This window comes from Parus major, chromosome 4, assembly GCF_001522545.3.
Source record: "Parus major isolate Abel chromosome 4, Parus_major1.1, whole genome shotgun sequence".
NCBI classification, from domain to species: Eukaryota; Metazoa; Chordata; class Aves; order Passeriformes; family Paridae; genus Parus; species Parus major.
Window position 1 is genome coordinate 56,161,496 of NC_031771.1, and position 14,844 is coordinate 56,176,339.

Sequence of the window (14,844 nt, forward strand, 5' to 3'; positions counted from 1 at the left end):
TAAACAAATAAGAAAAATCCCCGACACCTGTGGAGATAACTCAGTCACTTATTTCAGTCTCAGAGCAAGTATTTTTCTTGGCTTCTCCTTTCCTAAACTGAGACCAGCAGGGCACTTGTTTTTTGTTCTCATCTTTTAGAGTTACACGTGGAAATTTTTTTTTACGTGATACAAACATTAATGTAACAAAGTGTTTTATTTTACCACCTATCACAACTGTTTCTCAGGATGGTTTAGGAAACTTAATTCTACCTAAAAATGTGAAAAGTGAAGCAAAATACAGCTTCGGTTCTTGCCATGTATGGTGCACTTTTCAGAAGAGCAGAGCAGTGGATAACTCATCCTTGAGATAACTTTTCTGTGTGCTTTCAGGAGGGAGAAGGAAGTGAGCCACTGACTTAGTAGCCTAATTTAGGAACTCAATTTTTTTTGAAATCTAAGTTCCCAAAAGAAAATATTCTTTCCTTCTAATTAGTAAAAGACTGGAAAGATTTGTCTACTAGGAGCATGCAAAGGTGTTCAGGTAAAGTCTCTTCTAACACTCAGCAATCTCTTTCAACCATTTCAGCACTGTCCTATATTGGTAGTCTGCGATTTCTACCCCCTCCCTTCCTTTTTTCAGAAAACTTCACAGGTGCTTAAATGCAAGCCAGGTGACCTTCATGTTTAAAAATCTGCTGAGGCCAAGTAGATTTCTGCAGTCCTGTGTTGGTATTCAGATCATGCTTAGCAAGTGTGAACTGCTGAGAAGCTGAGCTACCTTTGAAGTTTCCCCAAACCCCTAACCTGACACCCAACACCTGCTGCCTCGGTCCCGTGGGTGAGCTCGCACGTGCTGTTTAAAGCAACACCTGGAAAAAACCGAAAGTTAAGAGAAATGAGTCTAAAACACAACTTCAAGATATTACCTCTCTTATGTCTTCATTGCCTTCTTTTATATTCTCTGTTGCACCCACAACTAATTGGTGGATATTGTCAATATCAGTTTCCTGTTTAAAAAAATAAATAAAATTGAGAAATAGTAATGAATGTTATGAAAAAACACTTCCAAGGACGTGGGGAACAAGCAGAACTCAAAAGTAAAATAAAATCTGGTATTATCAACATCTTTGTTTCATTGATGCAAAGGCAGAGAGTAAGACATTTAAGTTGTAATTTCTTTATAAGTGATTTTACAAACCTGAATGGGAACCACCAAGACCAGTAAGAAGTCTCCCATTTATCTAGAGTCAAATCTAACCTATGTGATTTTTCCCAGCTCTTCTGGAAGAGGTGCCAACATTTCCAGAAAGGATGCTGTTAAATAACAGCATTTTACAGGACACCAGTTCTGAGGCAGAGGGATCATTCTAACACATATCTCTCATTTTCCATTCCTGGTACATACTAGTAAGTAACAACAGTAAATATCATGATTTTGAATTTGAAAAACAAACAAAAATACTCTCGTTCACATTTCTACTGAAGGTTCGTTAATTTTATGTTCACAAGTTGGCTGTCAAGACTAAAATACCCCCAAGAAAATCTTCAAGTGGTATTTGCTGCTGTAGTATTAAGTTATACTAACCTGTTGCAAGACTTTCTCAGTGAATATCTCTTGTAATCTGGAGATTTCCACCACTTTTCCTTCAATTTGTCTTGGCAAAGAACAGAAATACTCCATTAGAAACTAGTGCAAACATGTCTTGCTGCTGCAGATGCCGACCCTCCAGCCCAGTCAGTGGCTGCTCAGGAGACCCCTGCTCTGTCAGTTGTCTGTGAGGCAGCAATAGCCTGGGACTAGGGCTTGGACCGTGCCTGAATGGAAGACAACTAGAACACAGTGAAGCCCTGGGAAAGGCACCCCAGAAGTGCTCAGTGAGCAGCTTTCACTGCCAAGTTTCACCAGTCTCCCTTCTTTCATTTCATATAGTAACATCCAAGCAGGGCCTTAAGCAGTTGATTTTGACACACCCTTTTCATATGCTAGTCTGATGTGTGCAGTTCACCTTGCCTAGAACTGATATCCAAAAGTCGATTTCTAGCTTGAGTAGCTGTTTGGGTGTTCTGCAGAGCTGGGGAGAGTGAATGGCACCACTTCCTGTCTCTGCATGGGGTCAGCAATGATACTTCCCCTACTGCTATCTGAACATCCAGCAGACAACACGACAGAAATAGAAAATTTCAAAACATGGATAAGGGAGAAATGTAACTAAGTGCTACCATTCTTACACTGTGGGACAGCACATAGTTCCTTTCCTGGGCACTGGTGTTTTGTCCCAGCTCCTCCCACACCACGAGCAGGAGCAGGCAGGTGTCCTGCAGCCAATGCCCTGCACAAGGGGCTGACTGGGGCATGGGACCAGCACTGGCCATTGTTTGTCAAGTAACAGAAAATTGTACCTGACTTCATCGAAGAGATTGTTCATTTCACCAACAAGTCTCTGATTCTCCTGTTCAAACTGGAAAAAGGAAAGAAGGAAATGGCACACAGAATTTATAGATTTAATTTCCCAGAAGTGAGTCTGGGGATTTCAGTCTACCTAAAATGACATGTATGTGTTTGAAGAAGGATTACCATTAAATCTCACAGAGAAAGGTTTAGTCTTCTGATATAGGCAATTTCTATTATAAAGAATGAAGAAAAGTTTTTTTCTTTTAATATCCAGATTTCCTTTAACATTGAGATTCATTTTGTACTAGAGGCTCACTGTCTACTTCATTGGTAAGAACAGCATTTTCTCTTGGGTTAAAGGAAGGTTACTTCCTTTGGGTTAGAGGAAGGTTACTGGGCACTGCCACCTTCACTTTGGGGTAGAGGTCTCAGGGAAGGTGTCCAGCTTCATGAATTGAAGAGGAACAGAAAGCAACATACTGCACAGTTCCATGAAGTCCCATTGATTTCCACTCTAAAGATCCAATGCTTTAGTCAAATAAAATAATACCAGTGTTGCAATATGTTCAAGTGTCATTGTCACTGCTGTCTGTAGTGACGCCACCTACAGAGTAGAGCATTTTTGAAAATATAATCGCCTAAAATACAGTGATATTTACTTCTCAGCAGCAGATGACTAAAGGTGCTTCATCACTGCACTGCTTTACATTCATGACTGTTGTATGTCTGGTTCTGGTGGAGTCAACTCACAACACAGCCAAGGCACAGAGCAATGAAATAGAGCCACGAGATTTAGTGCTGTGATTATTGGTTGGTCCTTGAGTGACTAACTGGGGCCACCATGCTTCAATTGTTTTTTCTGATTTCTCCAAGGATATCTGTACAAATATTCAACATTAGAAATTCCTTATTTTGCTGCCTTAAAAAACTGAGAAGGTAACTAATTGACATGAATTTTCAGTGAAGAAACAGTGAATAACTTTAATCCTTCACAAGTAGCACAAATCCACTTAAGAAAGTATTCTTTAAGAAGTCCCTATGATATTTAAAACCTTCCATTGGCACAGATTGCCTTTTAAACTGCTAAACGATCTTTGCAACTTGAAATCATGGCTGATGAAGCGCTTGCACAGACAGCAGTTAAAATATGCTAAAACAGGCAACTGAACAAAGGGTTTGAGCACTGAACACATCATATACCAGTGCATCACAAAGGGATTTACATGATGGGAACATAAAACCAAGCTCTAGCAATCAGTGTAGCTCAGCGATTTATGGCTTATTGAAGGAGCCTCTTTTGTGACAGTGAAATATTCTGTTAGCAAAGTATGGCATAAAGTGACAAACTGCTTAATATATGACTAAAAATCCAAGGCACTCAAGAACAATATGAGAACATACAAAACAGTCTCTGAAGAACATTTTCTCTTTAACAAGCCATACCAGAATTATGTGCAACTTACTCATCTCTGACTGGAAGAATGATGTGCACTGTGTCTGGGAACACCTCAAAATCACTGCCAAGGAAGCTTCACAAAGTCACTGCTGCCCTTTGCCCTGCAAAGCTCACTGTTCTGATATCTGCACAGCTACTGATTGAAATCGCTTTTTCTTTCTTTATATAAACCCAAGGCAGCATGTGCTAATGTAGAGGTTTTTTAAGAATTTTGAGCTATGTTCAAAAGGATAAATTTTAGGAATATCAAAAAATCTGACAGGCTGTCAGCAATCACGCCTATGTCAGAAATTTCCTATTCAAATGTAAGCAGAATTGGATCAATCTATAAACGTGCTGATAGCAGGGAAATGCAAAAATGTTAAAATTCATGAAATACTGTTGTGACAGATACCTTGTAACTATTCCTTCCAGGAAACCAATCTGATTTTGATAAAAAAATAAAAAGAAATAAAATTAAATATAACTTCACAGTAATAGTTAAATAGTACAACTATTTGTGTTCTAGAAACTGTCCAAGAAAAAACGGTAAACAATTTATTCTTTCAGAAGTTTCATAATGATTCCTCTGAAGTTGCCTTGACTTCTGTTGTTTCCTGACTAAGCAAAGCAATTAGTAACTGTAATGGTAGAAAACAATTTTAATTTCAATTGTTGAAAGATAGTTTTTATTAATTTCATGTCTCCAAGTAAATATTTTGTAGCATTTTTAAATATTAGCTGCTACCAGAAGAACCATGACATAACAAGCAAAAAGGGTATCTTATTGCAGCATTATTCTTCACAAAATGTTAATAGTTAATTTAGGTGAATCTGTACTTTTTTTTTAGCCACACACACAAGAATACAGCAGAAAATACAATAAAATAGACAATTAGACACAGGATAAACATACCATTTGTATTTCTTCAGGTGACAGCTCATCTTCACCTCTGCCATCCCCCCATAATCCAAGGTTACTTTGGGCATCGGGCAGATTCCTGTCTGTAAAAGAACCACCAAACATTTGAGATACTGAATAGTACAGGGCACAGAATAGTACAGTCAAAATAATTTTTCATCCATGTTAGACTGATGATGAAATTGTGGTATCTCCTTTGTCAGTTACTGAGATTCACCCTGTATTTACAGCACAAAATTACATCAATAACCTTTAATTTCCAAACTGGACCAGAAGTCTTCTTGTAGGTTTAATTTTGGGAACTAAAGAGAGTTGCATTAACGTACTGACAGAGAAGGATGTAAAACAACTCATAATGCACTAAGAATTTTTAGGGCACAAAGTACTGTAGCAGTTGTCTTTTAACAGATAAGAACATGCAATTTTCAAAATGACAGTCTAAATGTAAAGTATTATCTTCTGGTGAGACTTGACAGAACCACCAGCTCCTCCTTCCAGGAACTAAGAGAGAATCTCAAAGATGTTTTGAGCAAAGCTCACAGACAAACTCGATTTTGTCATGCTGTTTAAACTTCTTATTACAATGCAAATCCCACACCACACTGTGCAAGAGGTCTTCCTGCATATAACAGGAATCAGCTCCAACCCCACAAATTAACACATAACACATCAAAGCTGCTTCATTCATTTCAGTAGTATTTCCCCTTTGATTAAAGCTACTCATCTGCATAAATCTTTGTATGAGTCGGACATAAAAGATCTTGAAGGGCTATTTCTGGGATATTCCCTTCTGGAAGATTTAATTTTAGGCTTAATTATATACTTCTGAATATAGAGGAAGTTAGAATGGGAGAGAAAAAAAACATGCTACAGGAATCTACTGTTTCTGAAGCTGTTCTAGCATCAGCATTTAAAAACCTTGTAAGAGTGCAGCCTTGAGAGAACCCCTCTTCTCCCCACTGGCTGTAACAATCTTACAAAATCCAAGAGAGATCTGTACCACCCCACAGCGGATCAACCCTGCTCTGATCAGATGCAGGTTGCAAATTAAAACACAGAAAGATTTAGTTTTTACCTTTTCATACATTTCAGGCTTCCTATTTATTCCAGTCAATCTTTTAAGCATTCATATGTATTTTAATTTGTTTTGTTAGAACTTTCTAGACATCATTTTTTTTCAATTGCTTTAGCAGCACTGATGCATCATCATTCAGAAATCGACTTGTCTTGGGAAGCCTCTGAAAGGAGTAGTCCTATTTATAAACACATACATGAAAAGAGATAGAAGGAGAAATCTTCCCTTTTATCTTTGATGATAGTATTTGTGCAAACTCTTGAAAACATTAATATTGTAAAAGAGTATTGTGTGTATCCTTTATAAACTTTTTTTTGGCCTCCCAACAACCTAACCAGGATGCATAAACAATGACAATGTTAAAAATGAGGGATGTGGATTAGGTATACAATAAATTTTAAAAAAACCAAACCCAAACCAAAAAACAGATTAGTTCTTTCCTATGAGTCGTAAAATATAAACCAAAGAATCTCTTTAAAGATTGTTTAGAAAGCATCCATCTATTTTTTTCCATGGGATATTATCAGTATTTCAAATCTACTTTAAGGAAATGCAAAACTTACTTGTTTAGGTAATCAATATATTTACGTTATATCAAAATTACAATAAATTATTTACTATATTCAAATAAAATAACTAGTTAAGGAAAAGAAAAAAAAAAAAAAAAGAAAAACCCTATTTTATCCCACAGGAACCAATTAGTTTCAAGCCCTACCAGCACTGTTAAAATACAAAATCTGTATCCAATGTGATGGCTAATAAGCAAATATACTTATGGTAAGAGGTAAGCAAGAAACATGTATCTCCCCAGGGTTCCTCCTGTCACTGTGGTATGTTTTGGGCTTTCTGCAGCTTTCACGGAGCTGACATTAATGCTTTTCTGCAATTCAACCAGCAAAAGCCAAACTACATTTCTAGTTCAGAAGAAGTAGTTAACTCATGAGAGAGATATAAAATAATGATCAAATCCTCTGAACCTTTTTCCACACTGAGACAGCTGCTAAGCTTGTGGACCGGTTAAAAAGCTACTCATTCTTTATATTTATTTCCATAAACTAAATGTCAAATTTGTAACAAGCAAATAAATACTGCCAGTATATAGAAGCACTCTTCAGAGAGACCATTTTCCTACCATGAGGCATGTCTACTACAATTCTAATGTAAACGGGTGCTTTGCCTCAAAACAAAGGTAAACACATTTTGCTTTGGTTTCTGCCAAAAAAACAGACAAAACCCAAGTTGTGCTTCAGCACACTAAGTAGAACATTCAGCTGTTCATCACAGTGTTCAAATTAAGGACATGACCACAAGCTGCCCTCAAAAGTATCTTTATAGATGAGATTTAACCCAAGAGACCCAGGCATGCTGCTGATGGCTAATTCATTAAAACAAATTATCACCATTCTCTAAGCCATGGATATCCTGAGGATGAAACAGCTTATTTCAAAATGCAAAGACTTCTCTGGCTTCCTAAAAATTTGAAAGTTACTTGGAAAAAAAAAGTATAAATCAAAGGCTGCAAGATTTAAACTGTGTTTCTTGTTTCCTAGTCATCTTGTTCATGTTATTTTCACACTTTGACAACCACCTACCAGCAAAGTCACAAGGCTGATTTCTGCAAGCAGCAGCAACCAGCACTTATCCTTATGTGAGAAATCACAGGCTGTGTGAATTTGCATACTGTTCCAGACAGATTTATTTTGATATACAAGTTCCATAGTTTTCTTGAAGTCTAGTCAGCAACCCCTTGTAAGCACTGCAGCAACACAACTTGTGTGGCAGGAGCCCTACTTTCTCATAAAAATTAAAGCAAAAACTCATGAAAGTGAGAACTGGAGTAATCAAAATTAATGTGCAATAAAATAGCTGCATTTCTATTTACTGCGGTGGTTTGCTGTGTCCAAGGTAACCAAGGAACAGTATTTTCCATGCTGTGGCACAGGTTTTTGGAGCTAAAAATTGTAATGACACTATGTGGTGGGAGTGTACACTTCCAGAGATTGCAGGGATATTTGGTAACAAGGGAAGAGCACGGGGCAATGAAGATGCTACTATGCTGCTGCTTCTCCAGTGGCACCAGCTCACAGCTGTGAAACACTGATAACAGGTTAAGGTGAAGCTCATCTATGTGCTTGTGTGCTGCATCACTTATGCCACACTAAGAAGAGGTAAGCACTAGAAACAGCACATAATCAAAACCTGTACTTCGATAAATTCAGTGTCAGGGGAAAAAAAGAGGCAGACTGATAGGGCTGCAGAAGTACAAACTGGTTAGGAAGATATGCAAAGCCATTATCAGGAAATGAAGTCATTCACATATTGTGAGGTAATTCAGTGTTAGAGAATTCATCCAGAAGTGGAGCACCCACTTCACATGAATCCACCCTCTGTATGGCCCTGGAGTCACCTAACAGTGGCACTATACTCTTAGCAAAAATCACTGAAGAAACAACTTCATTAGAATAATATGGCCAACCACTGCATTTGTTCTATCCTGATGAAGTATTATCCCAATGTAATGTAATTAGAAGGAAAAAAAATCCTGCTGTAAATCACAGGGTACCTTGGTCTCCTTTAAACAACACAAGTGGGAGATCTTAAGCTACAGAAAGCAACCTCAGAATCACCGAAACAAGATTTCTCTTTATGCATGAAACTTGAAATTATCTGCATAGTGGTGGTACTCCAAAAGGCACTCTGCTCCAAAGCTCTGCCAGCATACACATCCCAGAACAGGCTGAAATGGCTAAGAGAATTGAATTGGCCTCTATCCCTCACCCTGAGAAGCAGGCAACCAGGAATGAGAACCAATGCCCACAAATCCCATCAAGATCTGCACCATCTGAAACGACCCCAAGGTCAGAGATACTGCTTTGGACTTCTGGCTATCTCCTGCCCACTGAAAGATGAGATGAAACCCTCCCAGCAGGGCAACTTAATGCTGTCAAGAAGAAAGCCTCAAAACTACTGGATCTGACCAGCCAATAACCTCCTCTGTGTGAGCATGTTCCACCTTAGAGTTCCTACTGTAGCAGTGTCCAACCAAGGTCTCTGCTTAAAAACTACAGAATGTTCCCAGAGAATTGCTGACCTACTTTCTAATTCCTTGCATTCAGTGGAAGGAATATGGAAAAATCAGACAAATTTCAGAAGATATGATATTGATAAAAATAAATGAAAAAAGCTCATAAAGAGGTTATTAAGAGGATGAAGAATTCAGCATAGCATATGACTTGTTTACTTGGCATGTCAAAAAGTTTAAGATTCTGCTTCCTCAGTCTCACAATATCCTTCACAGAAGCCTGATCAGCTCAAGGAACATGAAAATGGAAAACATACCAGTCACAGAAATTTGCCCTTCTAAAGTGAAGGAAGTACTATCAACCAGATGGGCCTTGCCAAAAAAAGCAAAACGTAACTACATTTTATTCTTACCTTTGCTTTCCTCAGCAGAAAGTTTTTCTTCAGAATCCTCTAAAGGACTCTGTGAAAATTTTTCAGTGGAAAGAGGTGCTTTGGACACATTGCTCTGCTCAGGTTCAAGTTTGGACCTAGAAGTACAAGAGCCTATGATGTAACTGATATTACACAGATGTATTTCTCTAAAATAGAAACAACCACGGATTACTAAATTCAATACTTTAACTCTTGCAAACTTAGTATTAAAGATTTTCCAGGCAAGATACAAAATGTACTTAGCAACTGTCACTGAAATATTATTACAAAGGCAAAGAAAGCATGAATAGTATTCCTGCACCACATGCTCAGAGTTGAGAACATTGAAGGCTACAGAATAAAAATACTGATACTTTAAATTTCCTTTCAAAAATCCAGTGTATTAATTTTTTTTTTTTTTAAAGCCATCATTTAGGTCATACTGAAAAAATTTTAGTAGCAATGGCCAAGCCTATTTCTTTATTATTTTCAAATAATAATGATAGCTTTACTTTATATTTTCAGTTATCATAAAGGAAATAGAATAGAATTATCTTTCTTATATTACTTCTAAGTCCCTATTAGGTAATTTTAATACAAAGGCAATGCAAAACGTGAGAAGCTTATTCAATGATTATATATTAAGTACTTGTCAAGTATGTTTCAGGTTGAAAATTATTGCTAATGTATTTTTTTCCAGTAAATTTCTGTGGTTTATTGTTGTCTGCAATGAATTCTGTAACTGTTACACAGCAAGCAGTTAAATGTTTAGTAATGCTGTTGGAGAAGGTAAAGAACCAAAAATCTAAAACCCAATGGTAAAGAACCCAAAATCCAAACCACCCTACCCTCTGAAATCACCACTTCCTACCCTCTCAAATATAATCAACAGTTAATCTCATTATGATTTTCAATTCTCCCCTGTGCCTAACAGAAGGTGTTGCTTTTTGTAACACCTTCTTTGCATTATGTCTAAATTCTAACCCACAATTAGAAAATCCTGTGAAAAACAGAATATAATGCAATTGTCATCACTGAGTGATCACTATTTAACAAGAAAAAACAGTAGCAGGGAACATTTCCTAGTTAAAAACCCTCTCCAAGTACTGGGCTCTTGGTAATTTTACAGAGAAGAATTCTCTCATCTCCTCCCTCTCAAATTTGCCTAATAATAATAATAAAAAACAAAACTTATCTACATATCTGTATAGTTCAAGTGGTAGTATTAATACTAATAAAACACCAATTCCCCAAGTAACAAAAATATCAGCTTGATTTGAATAATGGCATACATAACACACAAAATCTTCTCATGGAAAAAGAAGTTTAAAATTGAAATTAAATATAACCTTGAATACCAATAAACATTAAAATTGAAAATCACAGCAAAGTACCTTTACAGAAAAAAATGCTTGTGTTTCTATTTCTCAGCTTTTCTTCCTGCAAAACTAGTCCTAACCAGCAGAACCTTTTAATCAAAAAATGTGAGTGAATACATAAAGGCAACCTCTGTAAGAAAATCGTAACACTCAGGCAATTTGTTGAAGAGCTTAGGGTAATTATCAGTATAAAAGGAAACATGATGAAATACATTTCTATGGCCAAGTTTTCAGTATTGTGTGATATCCACATATTTTAAATTGACTAAATTGCAGGAAAGAAGAGCTGCACTAGGATTAATTTATTTCTAAAGAAATGTATTCCTTAATTGTATTGTCCTTACTGTGCACCTTATAGGCATACAGGAAACTTTCAATTTAAAATTAACAAAGTGTCTGTGATGCACTGTTTAAAGGATGCCTAGTTCTTTTAATAGAGGGTACATGTTCTTATCACATAAAGCATCTGCTGAAATCCTCAGGAAAATTACAAATCAATGATACTAGATTCTAGAACTATATTTTTTTAAATTAAAATATAGATAATGGACCTTGAAGTTCCTATTCAAATACTGCAGAGTGAGAAGACATGGAAAGCCTCTCAGGTATTAAACAAATTGCAAACCTGCTCACTTTCCCTATCATTCTCACAACTGGGAGTATGCAGAGAAAGAAAGAGAAGAAGTACAGAGTTTGAAACTTGACTGAAAAAAAAAAATCCCATCAGACCAAAAAGGCAGCAAGCACATCATCTTTAATGTCTCTTAGACATTTTCAGCTCTACAGTAGCAGCCTTAACAAGTGCCACTACAGGAAGTGGAAACTCTTGTTTCAGTTCAGAATTAGATTCTAGTTTTTTACGTTCATCATGTTTCTGCTTGCCATGAACACCTGCCATCTCAAATAGTATTTATTAAAAACACAGTCACTTGTTTAGCAGTAAGATAGAACCTTTAAAAAAAAGAAAAAAAAATATTTTGGTGAATTTGTAGAAGTCAAATAGGTTTTTAAATCCACATTTTAATGATTTGGTGCTTTTATCCTTTACCTAAACGAGAACTACAACAGTATAATGGCACTCTGCCACTTTCAGGCTTGACTTCACAAGCCTGAAGAGTAAAGAGCCCTGGAATGCACCTGTTGACAGCAGAAGTTGCTCACCCAACCACAAACTTCCATTAAAACAATATCCTCAGAATCTAAACATGAACAATAGTTTTGCTGAATGTCCTACAAGTGAAAGGCACAGTTAAACTATTTTTTTAAGCTACTCACAGTCTCTTCTTGTCTATCACTTGCTTTACTCGGATGGCTCTTTGTTCAGAATACAGCTTGCACACTCCTGTTCAAGGCAGCAGTAAACAAAATTTCAGGTTAAAAGAGCAAGATTCCTTTCTTGGAAAATGCAACCATCCATTTGTAACTATTCAGTAAACACTAAGTACTTTTTAAGTAATCTTCAATGAAGTCCAAGACAGCTGTTCTGTGCTCCTTCACCTGAGCAGACTGGACACCCTTGTGTGCTGAAATACAAAAGAAAAATATAAAACCATCTTTTAACTTTTTTACTGAATTCCACAACAGTTTGCACTTTCAGTTGATATGCAAGTTATATTCAAAAGCCTGGTTACATTTTATATATGTTATATATTAGTATTTATTTTAAACATAGCTATATTTAAATATATAAACAGCAAGTCATTACAACAAACCAAAAACTGAAAATAACTAGTGTCCTATAGTATTTTTATATATGCCAGAATTCTATTATGTAATTTAAACTCTAAACAGGAATGGCAACATCTAGCTAAGAACAGCAAACAGATCTAGAGATTTAACATGCTTAAATTACTGAACTTGTTCAAATTTTCCAGTGTACAGACTATGTGGAAATTTTGGGGATTTATTGTGTCAAACATCCTTTTAATTCACATATATAGATATTTTTCAGTTTTATACTATGCAGTTCCCATGCATGACTGACATTTAATGATACTGAATAACGCTACAACCATGTTTAGATGGCATTTTAAAGCTGATGAAAACCTTCTGTATATCAATAAAATTGAGATGCAGCAAGTCAGCTTGAAAACAGCAACACAGAAATTCTCCCTCACCACTTTCACAAGATAGTATAGTAAAGGTATGATCCCACATTCAAGTTGTCAAAAACACTTACCAGGACTATGTTAAAGTTATTTAATTATCTCAAACTTGGAAGTATTATACCTGTAAATACCTTAAAGGTAGACAAGCTAGCAAAAGACAAGCATCAAATACAGAGGGCTTTGATTTAGGTCTCTGTGCCACAGTGCTGAATTACCACTCAAGTAGCAAATATTTACGACTATTTTTTACACTTATTAACTGGTGCATTTGAACACATAAACAAAAGTCTGTGTTCTGGCTTCTCTTTCCACTATCATTAAAGAAAATGGAATTAATGTACTGGAATTACTGAACTAATCAGTCAATGGGATTACACCAAAGCAAACAAAAAGGCAACGAGACTTCCCCAATCTTTTTCCTAAAGCATTTAAGATTCACCATTATTTACCAATATTCAGCACTACCTTACCCTTTATCAACAACTAGAAAAATCATGTAAGAGCTGCTCAGTTTACCTTCTGTTCTGAGCTGATGAATGGCATCTGCACACGTTCTCATAAACACCTGGGCATCTTGATCTATCTGGTCACGCTCTGTATCCGTCATTCTCACAAATTCAGACATAATATGGCTGAGAAACAAGACAAACTTGTTACTTAAAAAATCCCCAACATAAAATCCACACCTTAGATCTTCTGCCGACTCACCATCTTTGTGAGAACATTTCTGCAACACTGATTTTCACAGAAAAAGTAATAAGAAGTACAGTAACTACCGCTGATAAAATGCCACTCCTATAAAGTTGGGAGGCTTTTTTTAGAACACTTTTACTAGAAAAGTAGGTAGAAAAATCAGTATCTCCTATCATCTTGTACATAACCAAACACAGAGCAGATAAGGAGAAAATACAACTAGAAAATATATCATTTCCCTTGGTACTTCTTCCAAAAAAGTCCTAAAAACACAAAAACAATTAAGACAATGGAATAGCTCCAAAACTGAAAGAAGTACAAAAAAAGGAACTTATTTTACTTAAATATGTTTTCATTATCCTAATAACAGTGCTTCATTTTTAAAGTAACTGTACTATTAAACTGTGAATTCAAACTAGAGGAAGAATACTGGAAAATAATGCACAATTTTAGTATCAAATTAATTGCAATATTTATCAAAACCTGTTCCCACTGTTTATTTCTATTTTAGATTATACATTACACATTTAATATTTTCTAATGCTAATATATCATTTATTTGCTAAATTAATATAAATGGAGGCCTGTCTTTAAAATATTAATTCACTGTAGGCAACCAGCAGAAAAGCATAATGTATAAAGTTATTTAACAATGTTTCCACAGGCACAGGTGACAGGATGATAAAACTGCTACAGCAAAAAAGTCCATCTTGGGTTTCCTGATGATGTAGTGATCACAGCCTATTATATCTGCTTTTTAAAAAAGGAAAGAAAACCTTAACTCATACCTACATTTGAAATTATCACTTTCATATGTGAGAATTTCCTCATGTGTAATGCAACTACATTAATGTAGTAACACAAGTAAAAAGAGAGGATCTTCAATATTTAGCCTGATACCCTTAGAGATCTCTTACACACTTCACTGCAATAATGCCAAAGCTCCCCTGTGTCTGCTGCAATCCCAATGCAGGAATGCCCACAATCCCATCTCATCAATTCATCCTACACAAACCCAGCAGCTCCTTCCTTCATCATCAATGTACTGCAAGCACAGGTCCACATCTCCACAAAGCTTTAAGCATACTCTAAAGTCTTCAAGTATTATACCAAAATCTCTGCATTCCCATCTCATATAACTGGTTTTACATTAAAAAAACAGCATATAGTTCATGTGACTTGAAAATTAGTTTCTGCTTATTGGTCAGTTAGTACACAAGCACAGATTAGCAAGCAAACAGTAAGACAAACTAATTTTTCTTAATAGAAGTAATATTCTATATTTTACATGTTTGTTTCTAAAACTGCCATGTATTTGACATCTAAATATCAGAGCTTTTTCCCCACTCTGGTTAAAACTACTCCAAATGTCATAAAGTTATTCTTTATTCATTACAGAAAATCAGCCATATGTAGTGTTTCC

General features: G+C 36.0%; 1 protein-coding gene across 2 annotated transcripts in view; it reads right to left on the bottom strand.

Moving 5' to 3' along the window:
* The window catches only part of STX18 (syntaxin 18), a 57,705-nt gene that overhangs the window by 514 nt on the left and 42,347 nt on the right, over positions 1-14,844 (bottom strand). For both annotated transcript variants that reach the window (XM_015624668.3, XM_019006400.2), the window contains exons 3-10: positions 13,245-13,360; positions 12,066-12,143; positions 11,896-11,962; positions 9,242-9,357; positions 4,726-4,814; positions 2,383-2,441; positions 1,568-1,637; positions 909-989 (exon numbers count right to left, since the gene is read on the bottom strand). In XM_015624668.3, coding sequence (XP_015480154.1) covers positions 909-989; positions 1,568-1,637; positions 2,383-2,441; positions 4,726-4,814; positions 9,242-9,357; positions 11,896-11,962; positions 12,066-12,143; positions 13,245-13,360 — 676 coding nt within the window. The remainder of the gene's footprint in view (positions 1-908; positions 990-1,567; positions 1,638-2,382; positions 2,442-4,725; positions 4,815-9,241; positions 9,358-11,895; positions 11,963-12,065; positions 12,144-13,244; positions 13,361-14,844) is intronic.